Source organism: Trachemys scripta, chromosome 20 (assembly GCF_013100865.1).
Source record: "Trachemys scripta elegans isolate TJP31775 chromosome 20, CAS_Tse_1.0, whole genome shotgun sequence".
Taxonomy (NCBI): domain Eukaryota; kingdom Metazoa; phylum Chordata; order Testudines; family Emydidae; genus Trachemys; species Trachemys scripta.
Window position 1 is genome coordinate 7,146,028 of NC_048317.1, and position 20,421 is coordinate 7,166,448.

Genomic DNA, 20,421 nt, shown 5'->3' on the forward strand with positions numbered 1-20,421 from the left:
TGAGAAGGGACCCCGTTGGGGGGACTCTGACGCTGGGAAGCGGCTTGCAGAAGGAGGGAGGCATCTGTCCCTATAGGGCTCGGGACTTATTTGAACCCGTTCTCCTCCCCATGCAGTCTTCCCACACCTCTGCGGAGGACGATGAGATTTCCTTCCGAAGCAGGACCCAGTCATGCACGACAGAGAATGCCTCCGAGGACGCCCTCTCTATCCGCTCGGAGATGATCCAGAGGAAAGGTACGAGCCGCGGGCGGGATGGGAGTTTTGGGGAGGGTGAGCCATCTGGACGGCGTGAGAATCCAGCTGAGCTGTGTGAGCTGGGGTTTGGGTGGCCTGAGGACTGCTGGGTGATTCCACAAGGCCTGTCCTTTGGGCCAGAGCTTGCAGCTGAGATGGGGGGAGGGACTGTTCCGGGGTTAGGGCGGGGAGGGGTAAGTACTCTTCCAAGCTCTGCCCAGGGCAGCTGCCGCTCACAATAGATTGTGCAGATGTTCAGAGTACGCTCACGCAGCTATCAGGGCTCCGCTGGTCGTCCTGAGCCTGGCTCCCCCGCACTGTGCTCTAGGGCAGGGGCAGGGAGAACTCCTGGCAGAGTGACAGTGGAACGGTGGGCGAGGCAGTGGGAGATCATTTCCCTGGTCGCTTTGCCAAGGTTTACCAGGACTCGGTTTCCACAGGCATTCCTTTGTTAGCCCCCACGGCTACTGGGTGTTGATTCCATCCAAAGCATCAATATAAGCATATACGGCCTTATATTCGATACCCAGCTACAGTCCAGTTGTAAGCATTGGCCAAAAGCCGGTTCAGACCTGGGAGACGCCTTCCCATCATGGCATGGCTCCAGAGGGGTAAGGAAAGCTCTGACAAGCAGCCCTAGATCACGGGACATTTTGTGCTCTGTAACAAACAAGTGACGGCATTGCTGGTTATTGGACCTTCACTAAACTCAACTGTAGCAGCTGAGAGCTGCACTCTGCTTTCTCCAAGGTTTCCTTATCTCACTTTGCCGTGTTTTCCCCTAGCTACTGGACTAAGCATTTTCTACCAATTATTCAGTGCACCTGGTGCCCAATTACCCATGTTTTCTTTATTTCTAGTGCTTGGCCCAACCCTTAAATAAGATAACTGGTATTTCCAGGGTCGCTACAAGTTTACCACAAACAGTTCCCCTTTCTCATGGTCTCGGTCTGGGGCCTCTCACTCACGGTAAAAATCCAACCTCCATTTAAAACCATTGTTTACTTAGGTCTGATGCGGCTGGTTCCCGCTTGCCAGCCTGGGACTTTATTTCATCTTAACTGCATTTCAGGTTCCACCTTCCGGCCTCACGACTCCTTCCCCAAATCCTCGGAGAAGGCAGGGAAGAGGAGGAAGGAGAGGAGGACAACGGTTCTGGGCATCCCCCAGCATGTCCAGAAGGAGCTGGGTAAGGAGGGCAGATGGGCCTTGCTGGAGGGAGAGCTCAGGGACAGCGGCCGCTCCGTGTGCACGAGTGAGACAGAGTTCTCGCCCTGCTCAGACTTCGGCTCCGGGCTCAGGCTAGGAGCTGGCTTGTTCCTGGAGGTCCCCGTGCCACCCCTTTAGCAGTGGAGTGTCCAAGGGGCAGTGGGGAGGCGTCAGAGCGTAAGGCAAAAGGGACCCCCAAAGCCCCCGGTCTGACCTCCTGTGTAGCAGAGGCCATCGCCCCACCCAGCCACTTCACACCCTGACAACCAGACTCAGACCATGGTATTACAGCCCTCAGGAGTCTGATCTACTGGGTGTCACAGGGAGAGAACAGGCAGGACTGAGCTGCACTGAGGCCCCGGCCATGGCCAGCGTTGATTTAAGTGAGCCCTGCCAGCCCCTAGTAACCCCTGTCTGCAATCAGCTGCCTGCCCGCCAGGATAGATTTATAATGATACTGGATTTTGCTCCTATCCACCCTCAGGTCTGAGAAACAGTCACGAGCCGAGGAAACGCCCTGGCAGCGTTTCCCCCAGAGATGACCCCAGGCTGGCTGGGAGCCCCCACAGCCCGGCATCCCTGCCGGTGGTGAATGGCGGCGAGGCCGACGGTGACATGATCCACGTCCCCACCATCAATGGAAACCTGCAGCCCCCGCTGGCCCCCAAGGGCGGCGCCCGTGTATCCCTGCAAGCCCTGGAGGAGGCCGAGTCAGACGCAGCCATCCAGAGGCACATCAACCGTGTCTACTACGATGACTCGCTGCTGGGGAGGAGGACGGCAGCCAAGCTGTCTCCCTTGCTGAGGCCGAAGTCACTGGCTGTGCCGGGCATGACCACCAACCCCAGCCCTCCCCCGGAGCTGCTGGGCCCTGTTATGTCCATTTCCCCCCAGGCCACCTACATGTCCAAGATCATTCCCAACGCCGTCCTGCCCCCCATGGTGGACGTCATCGCGCTGAGCAGGAGCAGCGTGCGGACGCTGAGCCGCTGCAGCCTGGTTTCCTCCAGCCCGGCCTCAGTCCGCTCCCTCGCCCGCTTCTCGGAGCCCAGTGCCCGCAGCCGGGAGCACTCCTCCTCCAGCGACAACTGGAGCCACTCCCAGTCCACGGAGACCATCGTGTCCGACAGCTCCACCATCTCCTCGCAGGGCGGCTCCGACAGCAGGAAGTGGGAGGCCGGGCCACCCAGCGAGGCGGATACGGCAGGCCGGTCCGACACAGACCAGCTCAGTGTCTACAGTGCCGTGAGCTGCACCAACTCCTGTTCCAAGGCCAGGCCTGTCTACACGGCCCACGGCCTGCTGGCAGTGGGGCCGGGGGGCAGCAGCGGCAGGGCCTCACCTGCGTACAGCACCAGCAGCATGGCGGACGGCTCGGACACCGTGAGCGTGAGGAGCGACCGCTCTTCCACACGCAGCGTATCCCTCAGGAAGATGAAGAAGCCGCCGGCGCCCCCCAGGAGGACCCACTCCCTGCACCAAAAGGCTCAGCAGAGGCAGCAGGTGGTGGGCGAGGGGGGACAGAAAGTGCTGGGCCTGCCCCCTAAGCCAGATCCCAGACACCAGCGTGAGCCGTGGACACCGCACCTGGAGAATCAGAGCCCCCTGGCCGAGGACGAGGTTTTCTCGCCCTGCTCGCTGAGCGAGACGAGCAGCATCCGCTCCGACAGCCTGGCCTACTCGGCCGACGCCAGCTCCCCCGACGTGTCCCAGTGCAGCCCGGTGCCGGGGGAGAAGCTCCGGAGGGAGGTGGAGGGGGTGGCCGTCATCCTCAGGGAGCAGCAGGCCACCCCCAGGCAGAGCTCCCCCGAGGGATTCAAGCGCACCATGTCGCCCTCCAGTGGCTACTCGAGTCAGAGCGGCACCCCCACCCTCCCCACCAAAGGGCTTGGCCCTCACGCCTCATCTCCAGGAAAGAGGAGGCCCCAGCCAAAGAAACCGGAGAGGGTCTGCTCGCTGCAGTCTCCTGCGCTGTCCATCTCCTCCTCACTGACATCCTTATCTTCCTCCACCTCCGACCCAGCCCCTGCAGAGACCGTGGCACCCCCAGCTGGCCCGGCCCTTTCCTGGCAGAGTAGAATGGACAGGTTTATTATTCCTCCTCACCCCAAGGTGCCGGCCCCTATCTCCCCCCCGCCCACCAAGCCCCGGCAGGCAGCGCCTTCTGCCAGCCCCGCTGTCTCCTCCCCTGCCCCAAGCACGGCCAGCGAGAAGTCCAGCAGCAGGTCACCCCCTCCATCTCCTCCACCTCCCTACCATCCTCCTCCACCACCAGTGAAAAAGGCTGAGACAAGTCCAGAAGCCCCCCACTCAGAGACTACCCGGGAGGCGCCTCAGGACCCTTCGTGGCCCCCACCTCCTCCCCCAGCGCTGGACGAACAGGATCTGTCCATGGCGGACTTCCCTCCCCCAGACGAGGCCGGCTTCTCCACCCTGCCGGAGCCGCTCCCAGTCACCGGAACCGCAGTGTCTTCTTCCGTTGCAGCCCAGCCAGTGCCCACGGGCTCAGAGCAGCCGGCCAGCCCCAAAGCAGCACCCACAGGGGATGGTCCAGGGGCAGCCGCGCTTGCATTCTCCGCCAAAGTCTCCTCAAGGACTCAGCAGCAACAGGGCCCCTTGGCTGGGTCAACACTGCCAGCTCCCGCTGCGGAGTTGCCCACGCCCCCCGCCATGCCCCCATCAGCCGGAGCAACGCCTGGCTTGCAGCCTAGCCAGGCCAATCCTGCGGTGCCTGCAGCCCCACCTCCGGCACCTGCGGCTCCAGCCCCGCCCACAGCTCTGCAGCCTCAAGCAAGCCTTAAGAAGACAGCGAATGGCTCCCGGCTGGATCCTAAGAAGGAGCCTGTCTCTCGCAGTAAGAGCAACCCCACGCCAAAGGAGGACGCAAACCTCCCCATCGTCACTCCCTCCCTGCTGCAGATGGTGCGCCTGCGCTCGGTCAACGTGGATGGGCATGCGCCGGCCGGCCCGGGCAAGCAGCCGCCTGGCCAGAACGGACAGGGCGCCGATGGCGTAGGGAAGCAGCCTCAGCAGGTCCCCCAGAAACCCCTCCGCAAGTCCCTGTCCCTGCGGCAGTCCCCTTCTTCCAAAGACACCGTGCCTTCGAACCAGCTGCAAAATGCCGTACGGCTGAAGACTTCCCCCTTGTCCTCCAGAGATGCCCCGACCTCCAGACTGGCGGACTGGACCAACGGCAACAAGCTTACTCTCCCAGGCCACTCAGCCTCTAGCTCGGAGCCCACCGCTGGGGATGCCAAGGACGGCCAGGTGTCCCCCATCCACAAATCACCTGCCTCCACCGCCAGCTTCATCTTCGCCAAGAGCTCCAAGAAGCTGGTCATAGAGACCCCATCTTCCCCAGAGGCCCAGGCCGACCTGAAGAGGAACTTGGTAGCTGAGCTGATGAATTTTGCCGGGCAGCGCTCCACAGTCCCAACAATGTCCCAGCAGGGCCAGGTGCTCCCTGGCAAGCCACAAGCACAGAGGAAGTCCAGCAAGGTCCCACCTCCCATAGCCAGGAAGCCTTCGCTTGGCATGGGGCAGCCTCCGTCACCTATGAGCCCAAAGCCGCAGGGGGAGGAAGTGCTGAACTGTTCCCTACCAGACTGTAAAGCAAAGGCTCCCTCGGCAGAAGAGAACAGGATTAAGAGCGAACTGTCTGTGAACGCGGCCCCCCAAGCCGACAGCAGCAGAGCCGGGCACCTGGCAGGCCCAGAGACTCCCCCTGCATAAGGTACAGAGGGATGGAGGGGGGAGGTAGTTCCCGATAGAAAACACAGGGTGTAACAGGGTACTGTAGGTGCTAGTGCACCCCACTCCTGACGTGCACCCCAATCCCGACCTGCAGCCCACTCCTGACCTGCAGCCCTGCCTGTGCACCCCAATCCTGACCTGCAGCCCCCCCCCCCACTTGCAGCTCTGCCAATGCACCCCCATCCTGACCTGCAGCCTCCCCCTTCGCCCCCCCGCCCCTCACTGCAGCTCTCCTCGGGCATAACTCTTCCGCGCCCTGCACTCACCCTGTCTCTACCCAGGAGTGGCGCCAGGGTTTTTGCCGCCCTAGGCGGCAGCGCTGCTCCTCTAAGCATTCAGGGGGCCTGGGGTCTTCGGTGGCGGGGGTCCTTCCGCTCCGCGTCTTTGGGGCACTTTGGCGGCGGGTCCTGGAGCAAGTGAAGGACCCGCCGCCGAATTTCCGCCAAAGATCTGGAGTGGAAGGACCCCCCGCCGCTGAATTTCCACCGAGGGTAGCAAAATGCCGCCCCCCAAATCCTGCCGCCCCAGGCGACCGCCTCTGGTCGCCTAGTGGAAGCACCGGCCCTGTCTCTACTGGTGGGAACAGGGCTAGAAGACAGACAGAGGATGATGACAGAACCCTCTAAAGAACAGCTCAGTGCTAGGCAGGGATGGTGGGGAGAATTGTGACTCTGACCTGTCTCCTGATGCCTGAATCAAAGGGAGACGAGGAACAAACGTAGCCCTGTTAGGATCCCCACTAGCGCTGGCTGTTTGGCCTAGTTTGACCCCATCCCTCTGTCTAAACACCAGTCAGTCCAGAAACAACCTGGCTCAAAGCTGTTCGGAAACAGGCTGATGTGCTGGGAGGTAACTCCGCCTCTTGGGGCATTAAACCGTGGCTGGAGGGTTTGCACAAGTCCAGGCTGTATCAGTTCAGGCTCTACAGCTTTAGAAACCAGCAGTGAGTGTCAGGTGATGGCTGACACCAAGATCGAACCAGGGGCTTCCAGAGCTACCAGCATGGGCGAGTGCCCCCAGCTCTGTAACAGGCTCAGCCACGGGGTGCCTGTAACGCACACTGCCTGGTGGGTCAGCTATTACCGTGCTGGGCTCAGGATAATCTAACGGGAATTGCTCTCCTTTTCCTGCAGACAAACGGGAAGAGACAGCCTGAAGGATGAAGCTGCGTGCTTGTGCCCCGACCTACAGGAATACAAATCTCTCTCAGGGACCTGAGCAGGTGAAAGGATGAGCGTGGAGCTGGCACAACTGACTGAGTAAAAGGAAGCAAACAGCCTTAGCCTCTGATGGCCTTGATGATATTTATGCAAAAACTGGTGTTGGTTTCACTTTCTTCAATAATACAGCTTTATTTTGCATTTAAAAAAAAAACCAAACCACCGAAGCCCAGTCCTGGAGTCCGGCGCCTTGCCCTTCACCTGTTGGATTTGCTGGTTGTGTTTGTGCAGGAGGGAAGGCTGCAGAGAAGCCGCTGCGAGGAATGTGGGGCGGTGTTCTTATAAGACCACGCTGCACCACCTGAAGCACGGCCTCTTGGCCGGGACGGGGGGCAGCATGGGTGGGGAGAAGACCTGGCTGTGGGCTTGTTTTTCCACAGCGTGGAGGATCGGCTCTATTCTGTACACCTGAGACGGCACAAAATCAAAGCACTTCTTAAAAAGAAGCTGAAGGCGCGTCCCGAATGCTATGGACTTCATGTCTGACGCATAGCTGGCTGGCCAAGGAGTTCCTCTGCCGGCTTTGCTGCATGGGCTCTTCTCTCGGGTTCCAGGACACGCACCGTGTAGTGCTAGATATGCCCCTGACTGGCTTTGGAAAGGCACAGCACCAGGCCTGAGGCACATAGAGGCTGGCAGCAGCTTGGCCTAGGTGCAGTAAAGGCCTCTGTCTTGCTGGGTGCCCGCCCCGGGCTCAAGGACCACTTCAGTGACAATGTGCAGGGGCGTGAGTCTGTGCTGAATAGGCCCTGGCTGCGAGTGGAGGGGACATGGGGCCCAGGCTGCTAAAGACCTCAGAGCTGTTACAGCAGACAAGTCAAGTAGCCCAGGCCAAGCCCCCTCCTGCGTCAGGCTGCCTGCTGTCCCATCTCTCTCTAGGGCTGTTACAGGACAGTGGGCAGGCGAGGCCATGATGCGTGAGCCAGGCCGCCGGTGCTCGGGAGTGGGGGCTCCCCACCTCTACTGCTCTGGCAGGGGAGGTGTTCATTCCCTGGGGCCCGTGGTAGTGCGTAAGCACCACAAGGGACTGCCCCCTGCCAGACAAGCCTCCTCCCACCCCCCCACGCAGCTGGGCAAAGGAGCTACCCGAAGGCAGTACTGGGACCCTGCCTGACGGGCTCTACTGGCAGGGCAGTCCCTTGGTGGTGCTGGGCTCTGAGAACGGGGGAGGGGAAGGCCAGCAAGGGCTCCTTGGGAAGTTCTTTTTGAGGGCAGGGAGAAGCAGGGCTTAGGAGGATCCCTCGGCCAGTCCTGGGGGTGCTGAACAAGTCAGGCTCACGCTGCCTCATGTTACATGCTGCTGCGGCCCAAGCTACAGTGTTACTAGCCGAGGAGCTGGAAAGGGATTTACAGCCACCTAGCAGCCAAGCAAGCGGTTAATCAGGCCGGCAGCCTGCAATGCCCCTGCCTCAGGGCCCAGCAAAGTGGCTATTAGCCACAAGTGGCCCCTGAGGTGAGCGTTCAGCCCCTTTTTCTTTGGCCTGTTTGAAAGCACAAGCCCCAAGCCGCTGCCCTGTGAGTCCGGAGTGCTAGGCAGGAATCAGTCACTGCCTGTGCTTACCCTTGAACTGCAACCAGCCAGGACCTGTCTGGGACAGGAGGAAGGGCTTCCCCCCACCTTGCCAGCCTTCTGGATCCCAGGGAGGAGAATCTGGACTCTGAGGCCAGGCCATAGGGGTCGCTCCAAGCTCCATAACCTCCCCCCTGAGAGATTCCACTCCCCTCATGCTCTGTAATTTCAGAGCTGTGCCCCCATCCCAGCCAGGCCCTGTGTGTACACAGACAGCCCATGGGAGGGAGGAGAGGTGAGACGCTTTTCAGATGCCCTGTAGCAGGGAATGACACTGGATGCAGCATTAAATGAGACCAAAAGCCTGAGTTTTACATTCATCCCTGGTCCCTAGAGCCAGGCACCTTGATTTCTCTTTCTTTAAACGTGGGGTCATGCTTTGATTTCCTTGATTGTAAAAACCGTCTGCCTTGAGAAGATGCAGAGTAACCGTTACAAGCTCTGTGTCTTTGGTTAAAGATGATGATTGAAACTGGCTGTCTCCTTTGCTTCTTGGCTAACAGCTGGGGGTTTCCCTCCTCCAGGATGGCTGGAGTGATAACAGTGAGGCCCCCTATTTACACAACTCCCCCCAAAGCCTGGAACAGATGAGTCACCTAGAGAGACACAAGCTGTTTAGTTTTTCACCTTAAGGAGGGAGAAGTGCCAGAACCTCGCTGGAGTCCACTAGGGCTTCAGCTATTGCTTTTACATGGAAGGAGCCCAGATACCCCACTGAAGCGTGGCAGCATAAACCCAGAGAGATCAGAGGGATGTTTAACCTCACCTGAGGCAGGGATCAACCAGCTGGCAGGAGACAACTGCCTTGCCCCTCCCAGCTGTCCAAGGGGTTAACCCTCTCACTGGGGAAACCTGTTCACAGATGGACAAATTGCCCACTCCATGCTCATTCAGGAGGTGTTGCGGCCATTCACACGGCTACCCCTTCTGCTCTGCACTGGGTAAGAGACCTTAGGATCCAAGGGTTGTCATGCCGCTGTGACCATGCGAAAGAAGGAGCAGGAGCAGCCTCTACTGCTGATAAAGGCTCTAGCGTCTCCCCAGGCAAACAAACAAACCCACTCAGGGCTCAGTAACAGGCTCTAGGCCTGAAAGGTGGTACCAGGGGAGGGGAGCCTGGGGAAGGTCAGTGAGTGCTACAGGACAGGTGTCTACAGCACTAAGACACCAGCTCAGCTGGCAACATCTGCCTTGCAGCTGGGCTGAGCTATGGTTCAGCAGAGGGAAAGAAGTGGCTAGAACTCCCCTCCTGTTCTAGAGGCAGGCCCCTTCCTGGCCTGGCCCCATCACCCAGCTCTACACGCAGGAGTGAGGCTGGCAGGGGTGCTCAGCGCAGTTAATCCTGCCCGCACGTTCTAAGATCCGGCTGTTGGCTCCAGCAAGACAGTCCCATCCCTCAATCACACACGCCTCGGTCAGTTTCACACTTTATTGGGGTTTTTAACAAGGAGGGATGATTTCATATTCAACACCTGCAGCTCCATGGGCTGAGCTCCACGAGCCTGTCCCTGGGCTTGCAGAGCAGCCGTGAGTGTCTGGAGAGCCTTGCGTGCCCTCCATAGGCCCAGCCCCCTCGGCTTCGCAGTTCAAGCCCCTCACAGAGCACGTGGGGGGGCTGAGGCAGATGTAGGGTGACTGTCTTTACACAGGATGTCATGCAGTCCCTCTTCCCCTGTTACGAACGACACAGGTTTGAATGACCATTCTTCCCTGAAAGACTTGCATTTAAAATGAGCAAAGCTTTCCAACAGCGGCAGCTTCCAGCCGGCTTGAGTGCAACCTTCAAAGCCACTGGAATCCACCCACAGAAAGTCAGGGGAAATAGGTGACAGCCTGTACTGGTACAAATCACAACTTCACCCCGGCTTCGGACACTTCAGGAGAGCCGCACGTAGGAGGACTCACGGGAAAACAGACAACAGGTTGCAGTCCTCGCTCCTGCTGGGGGCTTAGGAGCTACATGGTCCCCCTGAGTCATGCTTGGCCTTCTCCAGAGATCAGCTGGGTGGGAACAGGTCAACGGCAGCTTGAAGGGAAACCGGCTGCTTCTGGAGGCGGGTTCTCCACCAAACCTGCCCAAGGTCAGTTGCAAGGTGTGTACCATCTACTGCATTTTGCACATTCAGCCTCGAGCCCCAGGTGCTTTGGGCTGAACCTCCCTCACTTAGAGGCATGCTGCAGTGGGGTGAGCGTGGCCCTGCGGCAATCGTGGTGGAGGTTGCGGGAACAGAACCCAAAATGGAGCAGTGGATGGCAACAGGTGAGGAGAGGACAAGGTGGACGGGCTGGCACTTGTTAACTGATGTTCCCGCCCTTCAGTGTTTTACACGAGACATTCCCCAGCCTGGTCATGAAATTCTTCTGCTTCCACTGGGCGACAAAGTCCTCCGAGATCCGGAAGTCAGCCTGGGGAGAGGCAGGTGGGGTGACGTGTCAGACTGGTTAGCCAATGCCTGTTCACCATAATCACACCTGCAGCACATGGCCTTGGGGCTTGGTATCCTTGTTTGAGGCCCTCCACCTCCCAAATCCCTGGGCACAGGCACACTGCTCCTGGCAGGCCTTCCTGGGGCCTGCCAGCTAAAGGTCTAACAGGGAATGCTGCCATGTAACTCACATTAAGGGCAAAGGGGGCCCTTAACCCTCACTATAGGCACCAATGGTGAAGCAAAGTGGGGGCACAGGCAGACCCTGCTGTAACACTGCTCTCCCGCTCTTTTCACCAGATGAGCCCTGAGTGCTTTCCAAGCCATGCGAGTAGCCTCCTAACCTCCCTACAAGATATCCCGCTCCTCATTTTACATTGGGGAAACTGAGGCACACAGCTGGAATGTGACTTGCCCAAAGCCATGCAGCAAGTAAGTGGCAGGGCAGAAAACAGAACCCAGGAGTCCTCACTCCCACTCGCCCTCTCTGATCACTGGACATTGCCCTTAAGTGGCGACAGCCTGCCAGCTGCTAGGTAACAAGACCCCACTGAGATGGACTGGGTCTAAACAGGTCTCTGCCAATAGCTGCCTTCTTGGCCTACCCAGGGAGTACAATCACCCCAGCCCCACTGCCAGTTAACTGACAGCTGGCAGATGCCTGGCTAGCCAGTGTTGTGCCAGCGGTGTTCATCTACTCCCCAGGCAGGGGGGATAGAGCACAGGACTGGAAATTCCAGTTCTAGGCTCTGCTCTGCCCTCTGTGAGACCTCACGTGAGTCACTTTCACGCAGTGTGCCTCAGTCTCCCCACCTGGAAAAAGGGGCGACATCCCCATCTCACGCAGGGGCCATAGAGCACTTTGAGAGCCTGAAGCCGTGACAGGGCTGGTGTAGGCTCTGACTGTAGAGATGGGCCCTGGCCCCAGCAACAGCCAGTCCCATCGTGGGCAAGAAGCTTCCCCCTCTTACCTGCAACTTCTCGAAGACTCTCTTCTTGGGTTTGAGCTCGTCGTCAGGCTGCCCGCTCTCGTAGCCTTCCACGTAGACACGCTCCCCTGGGCAGGAGCCTGCCGGCGGGTCCAGGGGCTCCACCTGACGGGGCTCCCCCACGCTGCGGAGAAACACAGAGAGGGGGAGGGAGTAACCAGCTAGGACCTCAAAGAAGGGGCCTGTCCTAATCCTCCCCCCAGGTAGGAGAGCAAAAAGCCAGGGATCAACAGGCAGCCTGGATGTTGTGAGTGGTGCTGGGGGACTAGGCTGTATTCTCCCCTCCTGCCCCAGATGGGAAACAAGCTGAAATCCAGCCTCATCACCCCTGCTATCCCTGCCCCCTGCACGCCCTCACCTGGAAGCACACAGCAGCATGCCCTGGGACTCCACTCCCCTCATCTTCTGGGGCTTCAGGTTGCACAGCAGCACCACCATCCTGTCCTGCAGCTGCTCCTTCGTCACGAACTGCACCAGGCCGCTGATCACCGTCCGGGGCTCGGGCTCACCCACGTCAATCTTCTCCAGGTACAGGCTGTCGGCATCAGGGTGCTGCCAATGCAAATGCCAATGCAGGTACAGCTGAGAAGCCGGGAACGGTCATCCCTCGGGAAGGGGGGCTGAGAGCACACATGGGCAGGAAGGCACCCATGCGATTTACATACGCACTCCAAGCGAGTGCTTGAGTCACTCCATGAGGAAACAAGCCCCCCAGAGCAGCCTCCACTTCTGGATGATCCAAATCCTCGCCCCCATTGCTCTTCACTGGCTGCCTCCCTCCTCATCTCAGGCTAGGAGGAGGCAACTGACAGTGCCAAGAGGGAGAATTTCCCCGGGGGCAATTTCCTCGATAGCTGCTCACCATCAAATGAGATTAACAGGAGAATGTAACAACTGGCTCATCTAGTCCAGGACCTTAACAGGGACTGGCGCTGACTGCCTTTGGGGATAAGTCCCCTCTCTACAATACTATCCCACTAATGAAGAGTTTTGGGGAGCAGCGAATTTCTTCCTGACCCCAGCAGGTGATCACTCGAGGCACTGAAACATCATGATCACTGGCCCCGGTAATTTGCTTTGGTTAGTCCTGTGCTGTGTGACTGCAGTGATGTTTTCATTCGTTAAAGCATCTGATCTTTTTGTTTAAACTAAAGTTATTCACCTCAAAGTCTTGCAGAAGTGAGTTCCACAGGTTAGCCTTGCTGTGTTAATAGTACAGAGCTGTTTAAGGGAAAGCGTGCTGTCTGGTGGCAGTTCTCACCCCCCACACCATCTTTGCTCAAACACTCCTCCAATTCAGACACAGCAGTGATCATTTCTAGATATCCACCCGCCTCGCTCAGCTGAGCTCCAGAGCATGACCACCACTAACGAAAGGTAAGGCCCATTTCCCAGCACCTGGTGAGCTCATTAAGCCTTGATAATCAAACAGCTCTGTGGAGAAAAACTGTTGTCTAATATGTTACCAAACCACTGCCTCCTATTCTGGTACCAAGCAGCCCAGAGATGCCATTTTGGGGTCAGGGCTCCTGGTGGACAGGACCCAGTTACTAATCTCATTGCTTCCCAAACCCAGTCCCTCCTGTATGGGGACTTCCCAGGCACAGGACTCTCAGAAACCTCAGGGAAGAATTGCTCCAAGGTGCTGCTCCTGCAAAGCAAACCTAGAGCGAAGCATGCAGAGACCCAACCCTTTCTGACAAGCTTGGAAGGATTTACTTTCCTTGCACACCACTGTCTGTCCCCCCCCTTTCTTTGCCATCTCTGCTCTCCCGTCACAGGATCCTTGTTAAAGCATCAGTACCTTTTCCACGCTGATCACTTTGCCAACACGGATGTCCAGCTGGGATGGGACCACAACCTCAGGGTTTGAATTCTTGGTGGAGTTTTTTCACTGAAGCCTCTGCAAAAGAAAGAGTGAGTGAAACCAGCCTGCCCTGAGAAGAGTCGTGCCCAGCCACGAGTGAAGGTGCATTTGTGGAAGGGGTGCAGGGACTAGGAGAACCTGAACTCTGTCCAGACAAGGGGCACTGTCGCTGGTTTGCCAGAAGCAACCAATTCATATACAAATCAAGCAAATTGCAGCCACCCTCATCTCTAATACAGCCTGTGCAGACCACAGATCCCAGCATGCACTGTTCCAGCTTGACTGCAGCTCCAATAGAAATGGAGCACTGCATGCAGTGCTCCTAGTTTTTGGGGTAGGCACATGGCCCATAGGCCACTCATAGAATCATAGAATATCAGGGTTGGAAGGGACCTCAGGAGGTCATCTAGTCCAACCCCCTGCTCAAAGTAGGACCAATCCTCAGACAGATTTTTACACCAATTCCCTAAACGGCCCCCTCAAGGATTAAACTCACAACCCTGGGTTTAGCAGGCCAATGCTCAAACCACTAAGCTATCCCTCCCATCAGCCCTCGTTGCTGGGGGCAATCCAAGTCAGATGTGACAGATGCTGGCCAAAGAGAGGCAGGAAGAAGAGCTGCATCAGGCAGCGAGGCCAAGGCCCGTATCACCCAGACTCTGAGCCACCCGTGGTCATTGCTGGCAGAATTCAAGTTCCAGAATTTCTTCTGTTTGCTCTTAGCCCCACCGGGAGGACTCATCTCCCTGGCCCAGGCCTTCGTAACAAGATTCCCCTCCCTTGGAAGCTCATGGCATGCGCTTACTGGCTTTAGACAGGTCAGGATACGCCGCACTGGTCAATTTCTTAAGTTCTGGGGTGTTGAACCTCTCTCTGATGGGGTCGAGCAGCTTGTTCAGAGCCACTTCCACCGAGCTCTTCAGGTCCCCCGGGTGCACGACCTGCCACGTGAATAAAGAAAAGGGTTTGTGGAGGAGATTTTCTCTGGGGCATGGGGAGAAGTGGACTGGAAGGGAGGAGCAGTTTCGTATGACTGTGCCCATTTAGACAAATACGTCACTGAAAGCTGTTAGGTGGGGCAGCCACAGTGACTTATGCTGAGAGAGGCTGGGTCACTAGCTGGATGGGAGACCCGCCCCCCAGAGGAATAGCTGGAAGCTGCCGGATATGGGTTGGTGTCTCAGCTATGCTCACCCATGAGTCAGTGCCGCACCCAATGCTCGTTTGTGGTGCTAGGAGGCGCTGTGGCACTGGAAATGTAAAACTGAAGTCCTCATCATTGTAGTTAGAGGTCTCATGGCATTTTCCCCTCTGCTGCCAGCAAAGAGCAGAGACATTACCCCATCACCCTGGTCAAATTCCAGCTTTGCTAATGACATTCCATCTCCCTCAAACTTCCCCGAGGCTTAAACCGGAAACAGATTCTTCTCCACTTGTTATCCTAAATTCTTGGGCAGAGTTGCTCTGCGCTGTTGAACAGCCAACGTTTTCCTACCCAGAGATGGCTGCATTTCCCTGGGGGTGATCTGTGTATTGCTAAATTTGTAGGGTTCATAGAGATGAAAGGCACGGCCAGAAATGGAAGATCATTAACAACTAGATCTACAGACCGAGGATACTGCACCAGCCACTGATTGTCTGGCTGCTCCTGGGCGTATCTGACTCACACCATCATGGCACCTGCACTCACTGGGCCAGAATCTGCCCTTATGATGCCCCACATGTAAGTCTGTAGGGTTGCATGGGGCAAGAGATCAACACTGACCCCACTACTCAAAGCCTGTGGCAGAGGAAACAGCATGGGCCTCTCTGCATGCTCCAGGGGGGTTTCCATGCACACAGCAGTGTGGGCATGAGGGTGGTGGATAGCGACCCCCCGCCCCACGTTACCTCAGTCGCAAAGTCCTTTTCCAGCTCTTCGTAAGTCGTGTAGGTTTTGTTTCCTCCCCATTTTGCGTCTCTCAATATCACAAACTCTGTGACACAAGCCGGGTTTAGAGGGTCAGATTAACCGAGATGAAGACAAATCGCTGAAGCACTGTCCCCACTGGCAACTCTAATAACCCCCACTCCAAACTACCACCACTGCCTCCCCGTTCCCCAACAACTGATGAGGGGTATCGCAGCAGGGACCAGAAAAGGGCACGTCATTGCTATGAGCGGACGGTGTCTCCTTTCTGGCTCTGGGAGAGGTGGAGGCAGTGCCAGGTTCTTGGTGCCTTGCATTAGGATGCAGAGAAACACATGCTCGCTTTCCTGCCTCTTGCCTACATTTAAGCAACCGTCGCCCAGCAAAGGCTCCTGATGAAAGACACCCCCCGCCAACCTCTCCAGGGCATGGAGACAGTCACCTGACTTCAGTGGGAAGAGGACGTGCTTGATGAACGACAGAATGCCGTTGTTCTCCACGTTCCCCGGCTCACAAAATGCCTTCTTCAGTTTCTTCTTTACGTCCTCCTTCCGATCCAGAAGGTCGATCTTCGATTCCTAGGACGTGGGAGGAGAAGAGGAGACCTGTGAGCTGAAACCAGAAGCAGGCAGTGCAGCTACTCGGGATCCTGCACTAATTTAGTATCACCCTGGACGCAGAGGAGTTTTACTTCAGCCCAGTTGTAGGGTTCAGCACTCCATAGCCAAACTACCTGCAATGAAACTGAGGGCGCCTGTCTCTGTTCTGGGGCTCTCAGCATCTTTCCCTACCTCCGCCCTAGGAGAGGCAGGGTGTGCTGGAGTTGGGACCACCTCTCTCAAGCTACCAACAACAGTAAGAAGAGAGGAGGGCTCCTTTCTCAGCCAGTGGAGTTCCAGGACTTCGCCTACCAGCCCCAAAGGGTTAGACTCCTCGCCCTGCAGGATTGCTGCATAGACTGATGTGGTTCATCAACCTACCTCTTCCGAAGAGCTCATCTTGGTGCCGGTCAGCCCCGGAACCATCGGGTTCATCAAATGGAGGCGCTTGGTATAGCCCAAGGAGGGCAGGTACTAGGGAAGGAAAAGGAGTTAAAAGTCTTTAAGCATCCTCATCTGAGGAGCAGCTTCCACCATCACTCCCCAGTGCCTTCTTCCTCCCTAGCATCTGGGCTCAAGACATCCCCCAGTGCAGAAAACTGGGCTCAAAACATATTGCTGAATCCCAAGCCCCTCTGCTTGGAGGAGGCTCCATTCTTCAGGCAGCCCAGACCCACTCCCAGCACACACCAGTGGGCAAACTGCAGGGGGCAGCGAGCGACAGCCACCACCAGGTGCTGAGAGGGGAAGGAAAAGCCGTGTCACTGTCACCCCTGCATGGGGCAGGGCCCGAGCAGCAAACATTGACCTGGCAGTGCAGCCCTGCGAACAGCTACAGAAGCAGCCACAGCGCACCGACGGGCAGCAGCAGGAACCTGAAGAGAGGTCTGGGTGACCTCACAGATACTCTGCGTAAGGCAACGCTGCTTGCTCCATCCAGCTGCAGGCAGAGTTCAAACACAGAGACCTGGAACCAGCCGCCTGGGGGAGCCTCTTGCGTTTCTCCCCAGTTCTAACCTTTTCTGCAAAGGTGAAAATCTTCCTCTGATCCACTCCTCCAAACTGAGCATCAACCTTCAAGTACTCCTCATCCAGGGCCTGTGGGAAGAACATACCCACGAGCATGACGCTGCAGCACGAGGACTCCCACACCCCAGCTGACATCAGACTTTTAGCGTTCACCCCCTAGAAATCCACCCAGCTCTCAGGGCTGGGAATCCAACACCCATCCTGGCTACCTAGGGATATTGTGCAACTGGTACAAACACCAGTGAAAACAACCAACCAAACCTCCACCATATCCCTGCACTGCACCGACACCAGGTGAAGTCCTCGAGATTTGGGCTGCACATCAGATACTCATGCTGATTCGCGTGAAAGAAAATCTGCCCTAATCAGCAGTAGGGGGAGGGGGATTGTGATCAGCCTGGCACATGCATTGCAGCCTTCCAGGGGACGGGGATGTGTTCCAGCAGGGGGGCTGCCACCCTCCCCGAAGGTACCTGCAGTCCTGGGTAGAGCAGACCGCTCAGCAAGGGATGCTCCACTTGCTTCACCACCTCCGCTCCAGCTTTCTTGGCATCGTGCTGGGTGACTAGCGAGGAGAGCCTGTAGACGTCCAGCGTGTATTCCCTGGGGGGAGAGAACAGGTCAATACTGCTGCTGAAGCCAGACAAACGGAAGCTTCAAACCTTCCTCTGCTATGGCCACCGCACGCAAAGGGGGACACTGGTGGGCGCGGAGAGAAATCGGGCGTGTGGCTATCTTACGCCCCGCCCCCCTCCCCTCCTTTCCTGATGACATGCTCAGAACAGACAGATCCCCCAGCTGGATCAATATCCCACTTGTCTCCCCCACCCCCGGATTTCTTTGTGGAGCTGGTCAGCACGTGAGATAGCCGAGGCTCCCTCCTTCCAGGCCACTTGTGCCCTCTCCTTCGTAGTAGCCATCAAATCCCACCCCCAGGCAATAGAGGGAACACTCCCTGTGAGAGGAGCAGGCTCCCGCAAGCTCACTTGCTGAGCTGGTAGTCAGTGCCCCGGATGAATTTCAGCTTGTCGAGAGGCACGCCGATGCTCTCCAGCATGGCCTTGATCACGGTCTCGTAGTATTGCGTGCGCAGCTCCAGCAGCTCCCACGGCGCTTTCATGTTGTCTAGGTACGCGTGGAGGTCAGCGAACAGGATCGTCACCTGGCACAGAACGGGAGGGGGAGTTGGGCACGTCACGCTGGGTGTTACACAGATAAGAGGCGTTACAGTTCCTTTCTGCCACCCAGCATGGAGTTGAAGGTATCCCATGCTCCTGACCCCTTTGGGTCTGAAGCTCCCCTTCTCTCCCTTTGGCCTCCCCAAGATCTCAGCATCTAGAGTAGAGCAGGTACCTCACATCCAGCCTTCAAGAAGTCTGCAATCTTGGACATTGGTACGAAGTAGGCTACGTGAGGCTTGCCTGTCGTGGCTGTCCCCCAGTACACCTTCAGATCTCGCTCTTTCAGGATGGGCATCAGCTTATCCTCCCCGAGAACCTCCTGCAAGGAAACCAGAGGCTGCATGTTACACAGCACAACAGACTCAGTATGCCTACTGACAGAGCAGAGACCACGACAGTCATGGGAGAAGGAAAGCAATACACTGGGCTTGTATCTCCAGGAGAGGAAGGATGGTGTCGTGGTCAATTTGGGGGCTCGTCCGGGATCACTCGATGTCCCACCGGACCGGAGGACCGTGGACCGCTTCCACACCGATCCCAGGCGCCAGGTAAGAGACCCTTGTCTCTATTTGGGCTTCGGTGGGGAGCTGCCCATAGGCTCTGGGTTCAGGTAAGGGCGTGCTGTGATCTGAACCTTTTAAGGCTAGACTCATTTGCCTGACGCCTGTTCGTTTTGTGTGTGTCCGTTCTGTAACTTGTCTGTTTAATTTCTTGCATCATGCTGCGCTCTCTCTATCATTGTTTACTTAGGCTGTAAGCTGCGGGGGAGTGTAGGGGACTGTCTGTTTTGTGGTGTGTACACGAGGGTCTTAGACCCAACGGTTTCCTTGGAACAGCCTCGGTGAAATTACTGGGACATCCGTCTGGCAGTTAAACACTTCTAGAGTGCCAGCCCAGTATACAAACAAGTTTTGGATGACAGGAGATTATTCAGGCAGGAACAGAGGCTGAATAGGCTGGGTGGTCTCTCCGGGACATAAAGGAAACCATCATTGACTCCAGAACTGAGTGTCCCGAGGACTAGGGGTAAACAACTGAAAGGGAGACATTTAATGCCTTCTCCCTATGTCCGGGCATAGCTCACTATCCTATTAAGGGGGAGGCTGTGCACGGACAGCGTGAGAGTGTAGATTGAGGTTTCTGGTCTCGATAAGAGCAAGAAGTATGCCAAGCTCCTATGCTTTGCCTTTATAGCTTTCTACTTTGTCTTAGTCAGCTTTGTGGCTCTCACCCTTTGGGGAGTGGTTCCCCCAGAAGGTGAAGGACAGGCTGCTGAGGAACCCCGGGAAAGTGGACCCCATAGTGAGTAAGGGGGCGGAATCCACTCCCTGGAGCCTACTGCGTGAGGGCGGAGTCCAGGGAATACCGGAGCAGCCGAAGGGGTTGGCAGGGCTCCCACCAGCAATAGGCTGTGTGGCCGGGTAGGACTGTTATAGCAAAGATCCCGAATTAGGTGTGCGTGTGATTGTGGGTTGTAAGAGGTCCCCATCCTTTCCTGTCCATTAAGTGACGATTGCGTCCCTCCTTGCTCCGAGAGCAAGGAGGCCCCGGGAAACCGCCCACGTACTCCTGGACAGTAGAGTAACCCATTCCGTTCTCTTGAAGGCGGGCCGGTGCTCTCTGCCCGAGGAGGGGTGTGCAGGGACCAAGCCTTTCCTAACCTTCCGTGTGACTGACCTGCGGCCGAAACCTTTCCCCAAATCTTCCTCTTGGAGCCTGGACTTGCGTATGGAGTGGGCTCCCTCCTCTTGCTCAGAGAGAGGCGGAATCCCTGAAAATCGCCCGTCGTGCCGGAAGCAATAGAGTATGCTACCCTGTTCCTTTATAGGGCGGGCTGGTGCTCTTTGCCGGAAGGGGGGTGTGCGAGGACCTCCCTTACAAATCCTCCCCATTGGTGTGAATGTTGAGGAGCTAGCCTCACCTGAGAATTGAGAGGGGCTTGGGAATTGGCCTCGCCTAAATGAGGCGGCCTGGGCTTACTGCAGTGCTCTAGTGTTGTTGTGTTGTTTCACCATTCTTTGTGTATAACAGCAATTGCTTTGTTAAATAATTAATCCTCTCCTACAAGGGGGGTTAGCCAATAAAAGCCCACCCTCCTTGCTGAATTGGTAGTAAAAGTATGCCTGTGCCCATGGAGAAGGGGGAAAAAAAAAAAAAAGAAGGACTGGGCCCAAACGGGCAGGCAACCGCAGTTTAAGAAAGTTAAAAGAAAGAAAGTAAGAAGTTAACTCTGTAATTACTGGTGGAAATTAAGCAGTGAAACGATGTATAAATGTTAAAAGAAAAATTCTTGGTTTCTTTGCAGCCATTCCTTTGGGAGTGTCTGTAAATAATCCAGGCAAGAGGTTATATAGGTAAAATCATTTGACTATAAAAAAGTTAGTTGAATTTGTAAAAAAACACTCCTGGTGTGTATATTTTTTGTTTTATAA

The 20,421-nt window shown here is 56.7% G+C and overlaps 2 protein-coding genes across 5 annotated transcripts in view; one reads left to right on the plus strand and one right to left on the minus strand.

The window, feature by feature from the left end:
- KIAA1522 (KIAA1522 ortholog) overlaps nt 1–9,220 on the plus strand; it is a 53,467-nt gene extending 44,247 nt beyond the window's left edge. For 3 of the 4 annotated variants that reach the window (XM_034754358.1, XM_034754359.1, XM_034754360.1), the window contains exons 4-7: nt 117–237; nt 1,310–1,426; nt 1,931–5,179; nt 6,333–8,461. In XM_034754358.1, the coding sequence (XP_034610249.1) occupies nt 117–237; nt 1,310–1,426; nt 1,931–5,178 (3,486 nt within the window). In that variant the 3' untranslated portion in view covers nt 5,179; nt 6,333–8,461. Of the gene's footprint in view, nt 1–116; nt 238–1,309; nt 1,427–1,930; nt 5,180–6,332; nt 8,462–9,207 lie in introns of those variants that run through there. The other variant, XR_004643625.1, reaches the window with a different exon arrangement.
- Nucleotides 9,221–9,404: 184 nt separating this feature from the next.
- On the minus strand, nt 9,405–18,308 carry YARS1 (tyrosyl-tRNA synthetase 1; the record flags this gene model as incomplete). The annotated part of the gene is given in 13 exon segments (XM_034754361.1): nt 9,405–10,395; nt 11,387–11,528; nt 11,763–11,956; nt 13,209–13,295; nt 13,297–13,307; nt 14,077–14,212; nt 15,162–15,247; nt 15,623–15,758; nt 16,161–16,253; nt 16,797–16,877; nt 17,282–17,411; nt 17,795–17,970; nt 18,162–18,308. Coding segments are annotated over 13 exon segments (1,530 nt in total), but the record flags the coding sequence as incomplete, so codon positions are not given.
- Nucleotides 18,309–20,421: the final 2,113 nt, after the last annotated feature.